Raw genomic sequence first — 19,191 nt, forward strand, 5'->3', positions numbered from 1 at the left:
AATGGGATTCAGCTTCAGTTTATCTTTTTTTTGGAAACAACAAGAAAGAAAAGTTACATTGTGGCTGATGACAGACTGCAGACATTCATATGGACCACAGCGTCGACACTTGAATCTGCTGTGGTACGGCAAGAGAAGAGCGACAAAATCAAATATCTGCAGTACCATTAATAGCCACAGGAGGGGAGCCTTCTAACACCAATGAATACACCCAAATGCCTTATTTTATGAAATTCACACAAAATTTTAAATCAAAGGTTCTTTTTAACCCTGTTACATCTATGTAAAACAGATTGATACATCTACTGATATCAACTACTCATTAGAGCGAACAAGATTAAACGTTTTTCAGGAGAACTTTATTTTGACAATTTCCAAAGTTAACTGAAATACTTATTAAAAATAGAAATGTGCGATAATAACAACACACAAACAACGTGAGACAAGCTGTTTGGGTTTTTTTTTTTTTTTTTTTTTTTGCAAAGTATTAAATGCAGGGATTTTAAAGTAAGTAGTAAAATTGCGCTTTAATGCATACGTTAAATATATATTGAAACCCTTCTATATATTTGTGAAGTAACGGAGTGTTGCGCAAATCTCGCGAGAGTCAGGTGACCTGGCAGCGCATACACACAGTGCTAGCATGGCGGCGCCCTGTGATTACAAACACGACGCGTGAGTTCCTGTTTACTAGGTTCAACACTGTTTGAGTTTATAGTAGAGATGCTCTGAAACTGTCAACTCAGTAATACAATCAAGTACACTGACTGAGGAAGATTTTCGGATTTTTAAGATCCAGAGCACAAGTTACGTCTGACACGAATTAAAGAAACAACAGGTAAAGAAGTAACAGGAGTGACTGTCGTTGGCTGCACAGTCAAAATAAATGCTCATACACTGAAATATGTTCTTAATTTCAAGACTGTAACCGTAAAAACCCTTAAACTTACAGCTGTACCATAAATTATGTATTAGAAATATCAGAACAATTACTGTTACATGTAATCGAGCAGTTATGTTTCTTGGAGGCAAAATTGCCTATCTATATTGAAATTGCACTATTATGATAACGTATAATAAGAGAGAGAGAATCAATACGTACGTGTTTCTTTACAATAACATATTACATTTGCTGTTTATTATATATGGTTCATCAGAGTTCTTTTTAAATATAAAAATTATAACCCGTAACTGGAGATTACAAGAAGTCCTTGTGTGACATCACTTTTCATTATAGTTAGTTGCATGTAAATAAATTAGTAAAAGTGAAGGAATCCTAGGGTGGTCTTTTCTGGCTAGTTTCTCTGGAAACTTTGATATGCGAATAGCAGAAAGTATTATTTTATCGAATGTTTATGGGTTTCATAAATGAGTTTCATAGAATAAAATGTCATGTGTCTAGCAGGGACTTCTGTGAATAAACTACGGTTCACTACAATATTACAAAGTACTACAACATATTTTCATGTGTATTATAGTCAGATATCTGAATGTACAAGCTTATATATAAGTTTAACTCTCGCTGCTGCTGTATGTGAACTCCATGACTGAAAGGATATGAATCGTGCATGTTCTCTGAAGGCAGCATGTCAGGTGCAGGTCAAAGCAGTGATGGTGGTGCGGGACCGGACACAGAGGCGGATGGAGAACCTCCTCACGAGGCTTTTCTTCAGCAAGGGGTGGAAGAAGAGGAGGAAGCACCACCAGCAGCGAAGCAGCCTCGACTGGAGCAGGACGATGTGGGTCTTGATTTACTCCTGGCACAGGAGCCAGTGATGCCCTCAGAGGAGACACGTGGGAGCCCAGGTGCTTCTGGGACTCTTGAGGAAGGTAAGCACTTCTGATTTACAGCGTCCTGTTTGGCACAATGTCAGTATGCCCTTCTGATGTCTTAATATGTGCCGATATAAACTCCATATGTGGTTCTTATACTGCCATCTTTAAGTAATTACACAGATATTGTCCTTTAGTCTTTCATATGCATCCAATTTTATAGTTAAGCAGCGCTCCGTAAGTGAACTGTTTGGTTCACTTTAATAAATTTGGATGTGATGTTGTTATTTTTCTTAGAACTGAAATGAAATGTGGTTTACTTGTGGTTATGCCATTGAACGTTGATTACTTGTCCAATACGACTGCCTTTAATCACAGAGAGCCAAGCAACATCATTCATAAGTCAGTTTTTTTTTATTTAAAATGCACTGTTTATGGTTAATATTGATTTCAAATAGTGAACAAGCCATGGACAACTAGTATAAGTGTTTAAAATATGTTTTTATTCAGTTGCTACTTTTATCAAGAGTTATAAGTCAAAATGTATTATTTGTATTACTTGTATTATTAATATTTATTTACATTAAAATAACCACAGAAGCATAAACAAACATATAAAAAAACACTGATTAATTAGTTAATATTTGGCGTATGTCATTTATTGAATTAAATGACCAATGTTTTAATGGTATACATTAATATAATTTTTATTATTAAGTTTTAGATAACAGATATATGACGTATCTGATACTATTGTTGTAACTGATCAATCAAGAATATAGATGAAAATTTCTAAAATCAAATTATTGCTAACAACATTTCCTAAATGTTTTAATTACATATACTATGTTTCTGAAAATCTTTTTTTTTTTTTAATTTGATAATTTAATTAGCAGATAATCTAAAATGCCCCACTTTCATTTTTATCACAGATATTTTGTGTTAATTTCCCAGGAAGTGACAATTTTGTTCTCTTGAACACGAGGGGACGGAAACTTTATAAATGTTTAATGTGATGTTACAAATTTGCACATTAAATTCGCAACTCCGGGTGGAAACATAGCTAATGTTAATTTGATTCTGTCAGTTGCCTGTCATCACACCGATGAAACCGAACGTGCTGTGGGACCTGAGGAGATCGAAGGAGACGTGGAGTGGCATCAAAACAGAGCCGAGACCAGAGAGACGCTCGGACGGGCCGAGGAGGACAAAGCAGACGAGTCTGAGAACAAGAGTCCAGAAGACAACTCCACCGAGCAGCACTAGTGAGTATACGGCCATCTTAAGCTGTTGTGACGGGGAACGTGGCTGTAACAAATGTGTTGGGACAGGGATATTCTCAGCTCTTTTTGCTGTGTCCTCAGTCAAGTCCTGGACTTCAGCCATGACCCCCAGATGCTGACGGGCTCCTGGGCCGAATATTCCCACATGGCGGAGAATTACCTCAGAGGCTGCAAATGGTGATCATAACTGATGAAGCAACTCATTAATGATGGCTGTGTTGTGTAAACTGTACCTCAGTATTGATCTTTCTTTATGACGCCTCTCCGCAGGGCTCCAGACGGTTCCTGCATTGTTTCCAACAGCGCTGATAATGTTCTTCGTGTGTATAACCTCCCGCCTGAGCTGTACAGCAGCCGCTGGGACTTGCTTTCTGAGATGGTCAGCCTCTTCCAGATCTTCTTTTCATATTTATCATGTACCTGTTGAAGTAGAAATACTAAACTGATTTTGGCCAGTGTAAATAAGTACATTTAAGTAAATAAAGTAGGGCTGTGCAAAAATTAATTGCGATTAATCGCATCCAAAATAAAAGTCTGTGTTTACATAATATATTTGTGTGTGCTGTATATAATTATTTTGTATATATAAATACACACACAGTACATATATTATAAAATATTTATATTTATATAATATATATTATGTATTTATATATAAATACAGAATTTAAGTGCAAATAATTCTTAAATATATACATGCATGCATAGGTATTTTTATATACAAAATAATTATATACAGCACACACAAATATATTATGTAAACACAGACTTTTATTTTGGATGCGATTAATCGCAATTAATTTTTGCACAGCCCTAAAATAAAGTTAAGTAATCAGATTACTTTTTCATGTAACTAGTAATGCGTTACTTTTTTTTTTTTATAGTTTTTTTTTAGTTTTTTTTTCACATGTATTGACTGACAGCTCAATAGTGCAGAGGCATTGTGTGTGTGAACATGATGGGTATTGTAGCTCTAGACTAAATGTGAGCAGCACACATTACTTTCCATAAAAAGTAACCAAGTAATGCAGTTAGTTACATTTTAGGGAGTATCGCAATATTGCATTATTTTTAAAGTAACTTTCCCCAACGCTGCTTTTTTTTTTGCTTTGCGTCTAAACCCTTGATTTACCTGTAAAGGGACAATGTGTACTTTTTTATGTATTTTATTATTTAAAATCAATATTTTTATTCATAAATGGTGTACAAATCTGCCAATTATTTGACTTATCCTCGTAAACGAAGAATTTATTATCTTTATATACATGGGACGGGTAGGTCCGCCATCCATGTAGTTCCGCCATCTTGAAAAACTATAATAGCAGAGAGGGACAAAAAGTACCAGGCAAACGTGTTTCCACAGTGCGTTTTCGATCAGAGCCGGCGTTACGTGACTGAACGCAGCAGAAGCGGCGAGAGGTTTAAACGTTTAAAAGGACCATTGCAAATCCTCGTCGCCAGAAAAGTTCAAAATAGTTCGTAAAAGAAAACGTGACCGGAGATTACAAACAACACGAGTTGATGTCGGGATAGCTTTTTCCAGGTGGATAGAACTAATGCAGGAGAAAGAGTTCAGAAGTCCTGCTTTCTTCTCGACAGGTATGGCAATGTTTGTCTTAATTACAAGCTTTTTTTTAGTGTTTGGTTGTGTACTTTATTTTATAGACAGATGAACATTTATAGTTATAAGTTGATGATGATATCTAGCAATGCACGTACTTCAGGAAATATAACGAATAAAGAAGGATAAACTACTTATTTTTTCAGAGTCAGTAATTCACACTGTAACATTCGTTTATTCGTTTATTTGAAATAACAAACCCGTTCACCTGAAGGAACACTCGACGAAGTGCAATTTGAAGACATCCTGTCATAGCTTTTTGGTACATAATGGCTACCGTAGATGTAACGCGCATTTGAAAAAGCGAGGCGCTAGAGAGCACTATTCACTACATTTTTACCGAAAATCCTACATATTGTCCCTTTAAATATATAAACATTCTTGTTTGCTTATTTGAAAGTCCTGTACACCGTGTAATGCTGTTGCTTGTGTGTCCACTCAGAGTCCAGTGCTGAAGATGGCAGAAGGAGACACCATCTATGACTACTGCTGGTTCCCTAAGATGACCTCTATGGACCCGGACACATGCTTGTGAGTGGATATATCGTGTGTGTGTGTGTGTTTATACACTTCTGTTCAAAAGCTTTGAATCCGTAAGAGAATAAAAAAGTCACTTATAAACTTTTGCTGATATTTTACTCACCCCCATGTCATCCAAGATGTCCATGTCTGTCTTTCCTCAGTCGAAAAGAAATTAAGGTTTTTGATGAAAACATTCCAGGATTTTTCTCCATATAATGGACTTCAATGGAAACCAAACGGTTCAAGGTCCAAAAGACAGTTTCAGTGCAAACTACGAACTGTTCAAAGGGCTTTAAACGATTCCAGATGATGAATAAGGGTCTTATGGAGCGAAACGATCGCTCATTTAAAAAAAAAAGAAATAGCAAAGTTTCAGTTTTATAAGCACAAATGCTCGCCTTGCTCTGTTCTGTGTGACTCTCCTGTTCGAACTCGTTCATCAAAATGAACAAATCTTTTTCAGAGTCATTTGGTTCATTCAATGAACAAAATGAACAAATTGACTCAGGAAAAGATTTGTTCATTTTGATGAACGAGTTCGAACAGGAGAGTCACACAGAACAGAGCAAGGCGAGCATTTGTGCTTATAACACTTTGTAATTTATTTATTAAATGAGCGATCGTTTCGCTTGATAAGACCCTTATTCATCGTCGGGAATCATTTAAAGCCCTTTGAACAGTTTGCAGTTTGCACTGAAAGTGTCTTTTGGACCTTGAACCGTTTGGTTCCCATTGAAGTCCATTATATGGAGAAAAATGCTGGAATGTTTTCATCAAAAACCTTAATTTCTTTTCGACTGAAGAAAGAAAGACTTGGACATCTTGGATGACAAGGGGGTGAGTAAATTATCAGCAAAAGTTTTTGCAGTTTTTTTGCAAAAGTTAACATGCAGTTTTGGTGCTTAAGAAACATTTCTTGTTATTATGACGGTTGCGCTGCTTAATATTTTTGTGGAAACGGGAAATTTTATGAAATTCATTGATGTTTAGCTATTTAAAAGAACAGCACTGATTTGAATGCTAAGAAATATTTTCTGTCACTTTCTGATCAATTGTTGCTGAATAAAAGTGTGAGAAAAAAAGTTGATAGATTTACGAAATACTAGTTTTCGTGTTTTCCTTTGGGTTAAGAGTATTAAGGTACATCTTCCCTTAATGACACCATTTTGAGAAACCCTGTTATTGTGGTTTGTGTTTGGATTTATAATGTCAAGGACTGTGTTTGATGGGCGGTTTGAAACACTCATTAATACTGCTCATTTTGTGTTTATCAAAAGTTGGTTTGAAAGCTAGTAAGCAACAGATAAAGCAGAATAAACTGCGCTATTCTCCATTCAGCAGGGCATCTGACAACTCAGAGTCATGTAGCAGTGCCAAAATTGATATGCAATATGCGTATGGTTTGTTCACTGGAGAATAATTGTGTTTGGCTTCCCATTCATCTCATAGCAAAATAAAACATGCTCTACATGCCAATGTTTGTATCCCCAGATCTAGAGGAGGGTCAGAAGGAGCCTTTTCCAATATTTCTTGTGCTTTTCACGTTACAAAAACAAAATTGATAGTCACTTAGTAAAGACTAATGTAATGTGTTCATGCCTGTTGGATGTTGACAATCTTTGGGTCTCTATTTTCAAACCTGTGTTTTTTTTTTTCAAAAATTTGTCCATTTGGACTTAACTAATTTTTTGGATCAAATGGTCCGGTTTCATTCAGTGATTAACAGTCACATTTTTACAATCTCCATTGGCTGGTTTACAAAGTGCCCAGTTAATTCTTTCCAGAGACATGGCACGGCTTTAAAGAGATTGAGTTTTAATTAAGCTGCTATTGTTCCAGATCAGCGTTGCTGTGTTTCTTCTCTGTTATGATCAGTGCTGATGAGCCTTGTCTCCTCCTCTGGTGGAGATTGTTGGATTCAACCCAGAATGTAAATTTCAAGGCTTTGATTTATTGTGGCTGCTCACGTATCCTGTACTTTCTGTGAAACCCTCTGGAGGGAGTGAGTGGTTTTGATTGTGCCTATTTATAAAACTGTTAGTTCTGGCTCAGAAATGTGACAGATTTTTGCCCCGTGCGTAACAACATCCCTTAAGTTCCTTTTACTATGGAAGTTTGTTATCTGTCTGTCTGTCTATCTGTCTGTCTGTCTGTCTGTCTGTCTGCCTGTCTATATGTCTGTATATCTGTATAGTATATCTGTCTGTCAGTCTGTCTGTCTGTCTATCTATCTGTCTGTCTATCTGCCTGTCTATATGTCTGTATATCTGTACAGTATATCTGTCTGTCAGTCTGTCTGTCTGTCTGCCTTTTTTTGTATATCTGGCTGTCTCTATATCTGTCTATCTGTTTGTCTGTATCTGTCTGTCTATCTGTATATATGTCTGATTGTCTGTCTGTATATATATATATAATATAATATATATGTCTGTATATCTGTATAGTATATCTGTGTGTCTATATGTATATCTGTATAGTATATCTGTCTTGTCTGTATATATGTTTGTCTGCCTGTATATCTGTCTGTATATCTGTGTGTCTATATGTATATCTGTATAGTATATCTGTCTTGTCTGTCTGTGTATCTGTTTTTATCTCTGTTTGTCTGTCTATCTGTCTGTCTATCTATCTGTCTATATATCTATATCTGTCTGTCTGTCTGTCGGTCTGTCTATCTTTCTATCTATCTGTCTATCTATCTGTCTGTCTATCTATCTATCTATCTATCTATCTATCTATCTATCTATCTATCTATCTATCTATCTATCTATCTATCTATCTGTCTGTCTGTCTGTCTGTCTGTCTGTCTGTCTGTCTGTCTGTCTATCTATCTATCTATCTATCTATCTATCTATCTATCTATCTATCTATCTATCTATCTATCTATCTATCTATCTATCTATCTATCTATCTATCTCTCTGTCTGTCTGTCTATATCTATCTGTCTATCTTTTTATCTGTCTGTCAATCTATCTCTGTCTATCTATCTGTCTATCTATCTCTGTCTGTCTGTTTGTCTGTCTATCTGTCTGTCGGTCTGTCTATCTTTCTATCTGTCTGTCTGTCTGTCTATATCTATCTGTCTATCTTTTTATCTGTCTGTCTATCTATCTCTGTCTATCTGTCTATCTATCTCTGTCTGTCTGTCGGTCTGTCTATCTGTCTGTCTGTCTGTCGGTCTGTCTATCTTTCTATCTGTCTATCTGTCTGTCTATCTATCTATCTATCTATCTGTCTATCTTTTTATCTGTCTGTCAATCTATCTCTGTCTATCTGTCTGTCTATCTATCTGTCTGTCTGTCTGTCTGTCTATATCTATCTGTCTATCTTTTTATCTGTCTGTCTATCTATCTCTGTCTATCTGTCTATCTATCTCTGTCTGTCTGTCTGTCTGTCTATCTGTCTGTCTGTCTGTCTGTCTGTCTGTCGGTCTGTCTATCTGTCTGTCTGTCTGTCTATCTTTCTATCTGTCTATCTGTCTGTCTGTCTATCTATCTATCTATCTGTCTATCTTTTTATCTGTCTGTCAATCTATCTCTGTCTATCTGTCTGTCTATCTATCTATCTGTCTGTCTGTCTATCTGTCTGTCTGTCTATCTGTCTGTCTGTCTGTCGGTCTGTCTATCTTTCTATCTGTCTATCTATCTGTCTGTCTGTCTGTCTGTCTGTCTATATCTATCTGTCTATCTTTTTATCTGTCTGTCTATCTCTGTCTATCTATCTATCTATCTATCTATCTATCTATCTATCTATCTATCTATCTATCTATCTATCTATCTATCTATCTATCTATCTGTCTGTCTGTCTGTCTGTCTGTCTGTCTGTCTATCTATCTATCTATCTATCTATCTATCTATCTATCTATCTATCTATCTATCTATCTATCTATCTATCTATCTGTCTGTCTATCTATCTATCTCTCTGTCTGTCTGTCTGTCTGTCTGTCTGTCTGTCTGTCTGTCTGTCTGCACAATTGTATTGTGTGTGTAAGGGTTTTCAGAAAGCGGTGCTGGAATTGTTTAGGGAGGAAGTAAGTGGTCTCTTATTCTTCATCTCTAGTTCTCTGTCGCTCCGGCTCTCGTTTAATGATGTTCTCTTTGATGGTTATGTTTTTTGTTGGACAAAAGGCATTGGAACAGAAATCAGTCCAAGTCAATGGCAGTCGTCATGGATAACTGCGGTAGGCTGCTAACGAGGGCTCATTAACTGTGGCATGTGCTGTTTCACACACACAGCATCAGCTCTGATCAAACGTTGTTTGGGATTACAGAATCCTCCCTGTAGCGACCGAAAATGACAAAGGAAAGGGAGGAACGACAAGTCGCGGGTCAAGGACAAACTGTAAACTTCATAAAGGAATGGTTAGGATGAAGAGGATGAGGTTAAAGGAGTCAGACGAGACAGGCTCAGTAACAGTTTGTCATCTTTTATCTCGTCGTAGTGATAATGTTTACAGGTATTTCTGAAGCACTGTCAAACAAGCAGTTTCGGAGTATTTGTCTTCCAGGCGAGCGTAGCGTAATGTTCTGGCTGCTGCCACGGGCTTAAAGCGCTGCTTGATGGTCCACAGGGGTTGATCATTAACTCTGACTTATGATTGGCTGTTTCCTCCAGGGGAGGTGCTTAGTATTCAGGTCATTTACTTCCTCCATCTCGACTCTAGTCATTTTGTGTAGTTTCTCATTATTCACTTTTAAACTCTTGCCCTCCTGTTGAGACAGAACGGCGGATCTGTACTTAAGGGAACGGTTCTCCAAAAAATAAAAAAATTCTGAGATCATTTACTCTTGTCGTGCCAATCCAAACCCATATGGCATTAATTTAATTATGCTTTACAATTCACTTTCAAACCAATCCACTTTCTGTTGGTCACCACAGTGAATTTGCATAACCAGCTTTAAGGGGTCATGACATGGATTTTTATTTTTTTATTTTAAACGGGACCATAAAGACAAATGAAAAAATAAATCGGAAATTGAATAACTCAAATATTTGTTGAAATCGCACACAAATGAATAAAAGCTAATCAAATTTCCTCTGGAAAACAGTTTGTTTATTTTTTATTCCTATTACGCTTTTCCCCTTTTTCAACTTTAGTTAGTTTGAGCATAACAATATCGGCAAGGCAAGTTTATTTATACACCACATTTCATACACAATGGTAATTCAAAGTGCTTATATTAACATATAAGTAATTAAAAATATCAAAAGAAATCAGATTAATTAAAACAGTTTAGAATAAAAAAACAGTACAAACAGTATTTTACAAAGTTTACAAAGCTTAAAGTCCGACTCCACTCCAAAGGGAGATATTTAAATAAACAGAATCCACTATTCATGAACTATGTTAATGACTCTAAAATAATTGGCTCAATATGAGAAGTCATAATGTACCTCATTTAAATAATCTCCACCCACGTAATATGCAAAAAAGGTTGGCGAGGCCTGGTTAAAGGAGTAGTTCACTTTAAAAAAACTTTTGCTGATAATTTACTCACCCCCATGTCATCCAAGATATCCATGTCTTTCTTTCTTCAGTCGAAAAGAAATTAAGGTTTTTGATGAAAACATTCCAGGATTTTTCTCCATATAATGGACTTCAATGGGAACCAAACGGTTCAAGGTCCTAATGAGAGTTTCAGTGCAGCTTCAAAGGGCTTTAAACGGCACCAGACGATGAATAAGGGTCTTATCAAGCGAAACGATCAGAATTTGGTGAAAAACAATCTGACAATTTAGCAGTTTTTCAGTATAATCATACCGTTCACTCATATTCATGAGAGTATTCATGTATTTAATCCCCACATGACTGAGTTTCCATGCAATAACTTGCCTTGTTTTGCCATTAAGGGCAGAAATGGTTTATAAATATCTTTTTGAATGTTCTGCAATCCTTAATTTTATAAATATATACCTGTATATATATAGTTTGTACTGTCCCCTATCAATGCCAAGGGATTGCCTAGGGATTTTCCAATCCTTTGTGGGGCACGTACTCATCTGCCTAATTTCTTTCATCTAGCGGCAGTCGTCATCTTTCACTTCAAATTGTCTTAGCTCTTCATTTGTTAGATTCTCTATTGTGAATGGGTCTTTTGTGTTGCTGGTTTAGACAAAAGCCAGAGTGATTATTAAAGGAGTAGTTCACTTTTAAAAAAAAAAACTTTTGCTGATAATTTACTCACCCCCATGTCATCCAAGATGTCCATATCTTTCTTTCTTCAGTCGAAAAGAAATTAAGGTTTTTGATGAAAACATTCCAGGATTTTTCAGGAATAAAGGAATAAATTACATTTTAAAATGTACTGAAATTGACAGTTATTTTAAATAGTTTAATTGTAACTTATTTATTTTTTGAGTACAAAAATGAACGAAATGAACGAATCTTTTTCGAGTCATTTTGTTCATTCAACGAACGAATTGACTCAGAAAAAGATTCGTTCATTTTGATGAATGAGTTCGAACAGGAGAGTCACACAGAACAGAGCAAGGTGAGCATTTGAGCTTATAAAACTTAAACTTTGCTATTTTTTAAAAAAGTGACTGATCGTTTCGCTTGATAAGACTCTTATTCATCGTCTGGAATCATTTAAAGCCCTTTGAACAGTTTGCAGTTTGCACTGGACCTTGAACCGTTTGGTTCCCAATGGAGAAAAATTCCCATTATATGGAGAAAAATCCTGGAATGTTTTTATCAAAAACCTTAATTTCTTTTCGACTGAAGAAAGAATGACGTGGACATCTTGGATGACGGGGGTGAGTAAAAAGTGAACTACTCCTTTAAGTCAAATGCTGCATTCTCTTGTTGTTTTGAAAAAAAGTTTGTATTTCAGTTTCCCTCTTTTTATTGCTTGCCCCTTCAGCATTGCCAGCAGTAGCCGGGACAACCCAGTCCACATATGGGACGCGTTCTACGGGGTCCTCCGTGCATCTTTTCGTCCCTACAACCACCTGGATGAGCTGACCGCGGCCCATTCCCTGTGTTTCTCTCCCGACGGCTCTCAGCTCTACTGCGGCTTTGATAAAACCGTCAGGGTTTTCCACACCGACCGTCCTGGGAGAGACTGCGAGGAACGGCCCACCATGGGTGAGGGTCCCTCTTGTACAGAAATAACCGCTACATCAATCACTCTCACTCTTCAAACGGGTTTTAATCGGGGTCATTAAGACGGCTGTCTGGCTTGCATGGGTGTGGAACGCCTGTAATCCCATTTCATTTCTTTTTGTTTGTTTGGGTGGATTCATTCCAATGGCGGGACGCACGTATTGGGCTTGATTGAGCTAACATGGCTCTCATCTAGACAGTGGCTGTGGATATAATTATCTTAGCATGTTTGTGGTGTCTGACTCATTCACGTTGTTTCAACACTGCGATTGTAATTATTGGCCTGGATGTAACACAAAAGATCTTTTGTTCAGACTCATGAGTGTTTGAAATATGCAGGCCTATTATATTATAGTAAAATTGATAATATAGTTCTGATTAGATGAGCCACATACCGAAGTAGCTGATATACGTACTGTACATTACTGTTCAATAGTTCGGGGTCAAATGTATATATATATATATATTATTCAAGGACATTTATAGTCGTGTTACATCATATTTCTGATGTTGAAATATATTAAAAACTTTCTATTCATCAAAGAATCCTGAAAAATTGCATCACACTTTCCATCAAAAGAACCGTTTTCAACATTGATGATAATGTTTCATGAGCAGCAAATCAGCATATTAGAGTGATTTCTGAAGGATCATGTGACACTGAAGACTGGAGTAATGATGCTGAAGATTCAGCTTTGATCACAGGAATACATTACATCTTAAAATGTACTGAAATTGACAGTTATTTTACGTTCGTTCGTTCGTTTATTTATTTATATAGCACCTTACAGGCTGCTGCCGCAGTTCCAAAGTGCTGTACATTGTCATAAAAAAAATAATAATAAAAAAAAAAAGTCACACAAACATGAAGACAAAATACAATAAGCAGTATTTTATTTTAAATTGTTTAATTGTAACTTATTTGTTTTTTGAGTACAAAATCTTACCGACCCCAAACTTTTGAACAGAAGTGGACACCTGTGACGGCACATCAAATTAATTCTGTATTTATGCGTAAAGTTGCAATGTTGTTTGACTCCCGCCGTAAGCAAGTAAATTCAGCTTCTCGTTAGACCCCTTAAAGGGACAGTTCACCCAAACATTCAAATTCTGTCATTAATTACTCGCCCTCATGTCGTTCATCTTCAGAACACAAATCTTTTTTGATGAAATCTGAGCTCTCTGTCCCTCCATTGACAGCTACACAACTGACACTTTGTGACAGGTTCAGTTGAGCTTTTGTTTATGTTAGTTGATCAATGTTTATACAGTATGTGAATAAAAGCCTAAATCAGATCATCATATAAAGGCTAGCGATTGAGTTTATTCTGAAAATTTGGGCTTAATTGTTCAACTCATATGGATTAGTTTTACAAACTTTTTGTGAACTTTTTGAAGCGTTTCTGTCAATGGAGGAACCGAAATCTCTCAGATTTCGTTAAAAAGGTCTTCATTTCTATTTTGAAGATGAACGATCGAGTGTTGAGCGACATGAGGGCGAGTAAATAATGACAGAATAATCCCTTTATAACCCTAAAACTGTATTCTGGACAAATGTGGGCAAAATAGTTTTGATTTATTTTTTAAAAATACTTCCCTTGATCTGAACGGGTACAAGACTTGGCTACTTTTCCTAAGTTTGCCTCCTGAACACATACAATTTTTTATTCACACTCAATTCTGCAATGTTACGTGGGTGAAAAACTCCTTAATCTTGTATTTGGGTCAAAAATGGGCACCCATAGAAATGAATGGGCAAAACTGTAATTTAGAGCATTCTAAAATAAGCCAAAATAAGACAGCAAAGTCGCTTCATCTTTAGGTTTTAGCTCTAAGAACTTATTGGAATGATATTTTAATGTAGTTTAAAAAAAAAAATAAAACATAAAAATAAGTATAATTTACATAGAAAATATGGTACTTTTTGAAGGAAATAAATTCAAAAATACCCCCAAAATAAAAACAAACACCATAAATGGATAGAGAAAACTTTATCAAAGACCGTGATATAACATTTATAATAAATAAAAGTTAGGATCACTCCTCTGTGCCCAAATTTGTCCAATTACAGGATTAAGGGCTATAAAGTGAATACGGTTTGAGGGCTAATAAGAAGTTTTTTCTCGTCTGGACTTGTTTGGGAAACGATTACTCCATGAATATTTTTCGTTCTGTAAGACCTGCTGAATCGATCAGAGTCGAAGGTCTCATGCGTGTTCCGTCTTTCCCTCGGCAAAGGGATTTTTAATCAAATGCAATACATTTGATCTGATGTATTAACTCGTTTCATCTGACTCCATAAAATGAAAAAGGTTTTCAATGATGTGTTCATCATTTAATAAGTTAATGCTTGACTATTCCTTTTAACTCTAATGAAAATATATCGAAGTCTGTTAGAATAATCAAATATAACAATTTATTATGTCAGGTAAATGTATCATTACAATTCCGTAATTCAATGCAAACCATCAAATGTTCTAGAACAAAGGACTTTACCCAACATATTAAAGGAGTAGTTCACTTTAAAAAAAACTTTTGCTGATAATTTACTCACCCCAACGTCATCCAAGATGTCCATGTCTTTCTTTCTTCAGTCGAAAAGAAATTGAGGATTTTGATGAAAACATTCCAGGATTTTCTCCATATAATGGACTTCAATGGGAACCAAACGGTTCAAGGTTTCAGTGCAGCTTCAAAGGGCTTTAAACGACAACAGACGATGAATAAGAGTCTAATCTAGGACCCTTCGAGTCATGACTCAAAAAAAGATTTGTTCATTTTAATGAACGGGTTTGAACAGGAGAGTCACGAACGTGCATCACAGAACAGAGCAAGGCGAGCATTTGTGCTTATAAAACTTAAACCTTTTTATTTATTTATTAAATGAGTGATCATTTTGCTTGGTAAGACCCTTATTCATCGTCTGTTGTCGTTTAAAGCCCTTTGAAGCTGCACTGAAACTCTCATTTGAACCTTGAACCGTTTGGTTCCCATTGAAGTCCATTATATGGAGAAAAATGCTGGAATGTTTTCATCAAAAACCTTAAAGGAGTAGTTCACTTTTCAAAAAACTTTTGCTGAAAATTTACTCACCCCCATGTCATCCAAGATGTCCATGTGTTTCTTTCTTCAGTCGAAAAGAAATTAAGGTTTTTAATGAAAACGTTCCAGGATTTTCTCCATATAATGGACTTCAATGGGAACCAGACGGTTCAAGTTCCAAAAGAAACTTTCAGTACAAACTCCAAACTTGTTCAAAGGGCTTTAAACGATTCCAGACGATGAAAAGTTATTTCGCCGAATGAACCAAATGACTCGGAAAAAGATTTGTTCATTTTGATGAACGAGTTCGAACAGGAGTGCGTTACAGAACAGAGAAAGGTGAGTGTTTGAGCTTATAAAACTTAAACTTTGTTATTTATTTATAAAACGAGCGATCGTTTCTCTTGATAAGACACATATTCATCGTCTGGAATCGTTTAAAGCCCTTTGAACAGTTTGTAGTTTGGACTGAAAGTGTCTTTTGGACCTTGAACCATTTGGTTCCCATTGAAGTCCATTATATGGAGAAAAATGCTGGAATGTTTTCATCAAAAACCTTAATTTCTTTTCGACTGAAGAAAGAAAGACTTGGACATCTTGGATGACATGGGGTGAGTAAATAATCAGCATAAGTTTTTTTAAAAGTGAACTACTCCTTTAACTGCATGAATGCTGAGTCTCGACGACACAGGATTCACGGGCTGATCTGATACAAAAAAAAGCAGCCCTGAGCTCTCCGTCGCATCGACCATTAAAGCTCTTTGTTCTCTAATACAAAATAACTTTTGTTCCTGTTTTTCTCCCCGCTCGTTTCATACCTCATTCTTCTTTCAAGTGAAGAAACAGGGTCAGACTGGCATTATCTCCTGCATTGCCTTCAGTCCGTGCCAGTCCATGTACGCCTTAGGCTCATATTCTCGTTCGACCGGCCTTTACTCTTGTGATGATGGATCTCTGCTGGCTCTTCTGCCCACTCGACACCACGGAGGCCTTACACACCTGCTGTTCTCACCCAACGGCTATCACATGTACACGGGCGGCCGCAAGGTCAGTGTGCAAATGAAATATGGCGGATATCAGATGCATCGGCCGCTGCTATTTCCTTGCATGTTTTGAATAGTCTCGCTAATACTGTGCGTCACTGCCTTTAGGACTCTGAGATCCTGTGTTGGGACGTGAGAGATCCAGGACAGGTTCTGTTCTCCTTGCACAGGAACGTCAATACCAACCAGCGCATCTACTTTGACATGGACCAGTAAGATCAACTCGCCTAAAAACTCAACCATAGTATTCAGACCTGTTTATGTTCTGCTCATGTGTGCGTCTGAATTAGATCCGGACGATATCTGCTGAGCGGGGACACCGATGGTGTGGTGTCAGTGTGGGACACCCTCACAGCGCCACCTGATGGGAATGAGGAGACACTACAGCCAATGCTGCAGTATCAGGCGCACACAGATTGTGCTAATGGCATCAGGTACAAGTATTAATTAAAGGGTTAGTTCCCCCAAAAATGAAAATGATGTCCTTAATGACTCACACTCGTGTCGTCCCGAGCTCGTGAGACCTCCGTTCATCTTCGGGACACAGTTTAAGATATTTTAGATTTAGTCCGAGAGCTTTCTGTCACGAAACTGATTTCGGACAGACTTCTGAGGCAGAGGAACGCTTTAATGATCTACAGCTAAATAGAGTGAGCTCTGGTGAATATTTAATTACTGGAAATCCCTAGAAATTACATCAGAAGTGGAAAATGTTGATTAAAAACTTACATTTATGCACAAACACACCTTTCAGATGCCATCTTTATTTTATTGCTCAACTCTCACAGATTGGAAAGCGAAGGATACATCTATTCGATACTGAACTCACGATATGATATTATTGCGATACTCCAAGACATACGATAAAAGGTTAACCAAAAATATACTGTTGATTAAAATGCTAAATTTGATATTACATTGTGTGTGTAAATGAATAGGCTTGGACTTGGTGCTGATAACCCAATGCACAGGACAATAGTGACACCAGAATACAAATATTCATGATTCTGAAGCTGAAAAATACTGAATTATTTAGACGAATATGCTTACACTCTTTCCCTGACTAGATATATTAAAAATAATATAGGCTACTTTTTACACAAATATTCCCCCCATTGCATTATTATACATTATTTTCAACATTATATATAGTAGTTTAATGTAGTACTGACACTAAAACTCTGAAAACGTGAATTTTTTTTCCTCACACAGAAATGTTATTTTGGGTGAACTATACACAATACGTATCGTCACTATCCACGATACATATTGTTCCATTTTTGTATTACGATATATTGTTATACACCCCTATTACATAGTGCACGTTTTAATCTGCAAAATAAATAAATGTAAATGACTAAACATTGCTAACTTTACCTCTCCTTTCTAGTGTGCACCCTTTCATGCCATTAGTGGCTTCGTCCAGTGGTCAGCGCAAGTTCTGCTGGCCGTCTGACAGCGGGGACTCGGGGTCTGATTCAGACGAGGCGAATGCGATGCCAACAAACGACGTCCGACAGGACAACGCTCTGGTGCTGTGGTGGGCCGGCCCATTGGGCTCCACCAATGAGAGGCCGCAGGGGGAGGAGCCAGCGGTCGTTGAAAGCTAGAACATTTGATTGTAAAACTGCACACCAAACGGACCCATAATCTACTGCCAAACCTATCACACTGATTGTTAAGAGTTATAAGACTGTAATTCTGCATTGGTTTTAATTGTAGAATAGTCAGTTTTTTTAAATCCCCCGGCCTTTTTGCATCCCGCTAGGTTCGTAAACCTCGATCGGTGAATGTCTAAAAGTCTAAACAAACCACAATCAACTGAATTTAAACTGGTTCTGACAAAAAATTATGATTTTGATGATCTGGAACACCTCTGAAATATGAATAATTCATTTTAATTTTTTTTTTGTTTCGATGGCTCTTTAAAGGGATAGTCCACTTTTCTTGGAAATAGGCTCATTTTACAACTCCCCCAGAGTTAAAGGGTTAGTTCACTCTCAGTATTTACTCACCCTCATGTTGTTCCAACCCCGTAAGACCTTCGTTCATCTTCGCAACACAAATTAAGATATTTAAGATATTAAGATCGCTCCTGCATACTAGTCCATAGGCTTCTTTAGGGAATGGCATCGAAAAGTCATTAAAGACATCGTTAAAATAGTCCAAGTGACTACAGGGGCTCAATCTTAACTTTATCAAGCGACGAGAACACTTTTGTGCGCAAAAACAAACGAAAATAACGACTTTATTTCAACTATTCACTTCCTTCTCCATGAGCCTGTAGTCAGTTAACGTAGTGTGATTGCGTAGAGCTACGTCACACGTAGGCTCACTATTGGCCGACGCTGGTCATGTGTGTGTGATGCGTGTGACGTACAATAACAGAAGCTTACGCTATTAAACTAGTAACCTGACTCGCGCAGAGAGAGAAATAAACGAATAGTTGAAATAAAGTCGTTATTTTTGTTGTTTTTTTGCGCACAAAAAGTGTTCTCGTCATTTGATAAACTTAAGATTGAGCCCCTGTAGTCACTTGGACTATTTTAACGATGTCTTTAATGACTTTTCGAGGACAGCAAGTCATTCCCTCAAGAAGCCTATGGACTAGTATGCAGGAGTGATCTTAATATCTTAAATATCCTTAATTTGTGTTGCGAAGATAAACAAAGGTCTTACGGGGTTGGAACAACATGAGGGTGAATAAATACTGACAGAATTTTCATTTTTGGGTGAACTAACCCTTTAAACAGTTGAGTTTCACCGTTTTAAAATGCATTCAGCCGATTTTCTGCTATTTAG

General features: G+C 36.9%; 1 protein-coding gene across 1 annotated transcript; it reads left to right on the forward strand.

The window, feature by feature from the left end:
* The first annotated feature begins 616 nt into the window (after positions 1 to 616).
* Positions 617 to 18,310, forward strand: wrap53 (WD repeat containing, antisense to TP53). The gene is made up of 11 exons (XM_039660000.2): positions 617 to 838; positions 1,582 to 1,830; positions 2,861 to 3,038; positions 3,138 to 3,233; positions 3,327 to 3,435; positions 5,120 to 5,208; positions 12,063 to 12,286; positions 16,182 to 16,393; positions 16,498 to 16,601; positions 16,680 to 16,823; positions 17,780 to 18,310. The coding sequence occupies exons 2-11, from the start codon at positions 1,587 to 1,589 to the stop codon at positions 17,997 to 17,999; spliced, it is 1,620 nt and encodes a 539-aa protein (XP_039515934.2). The 5' UTR covers positions 617 to 838; positions 1,582 to 1,586; the 3' UTR covers positions 18,000 to 18,310.
* Positions 18,311 to 19,191: the final 881 nt, after the last annotated feature.

The sequence above is a fragment of the Pimephales promelas genome, chromosome 1, assembly GCF_988280905.1.
Source record: "Pimephales promelas chromosome 1, fPimPro1.hap1.1, whole genome shotgun sequence".
Taxonomy (NCBI): Eukaryota; Metazoa; Chordata; class Actinopteri; order Cypriniformes; family Leuciscidae; genus Pimephales; species Pimephales promelas.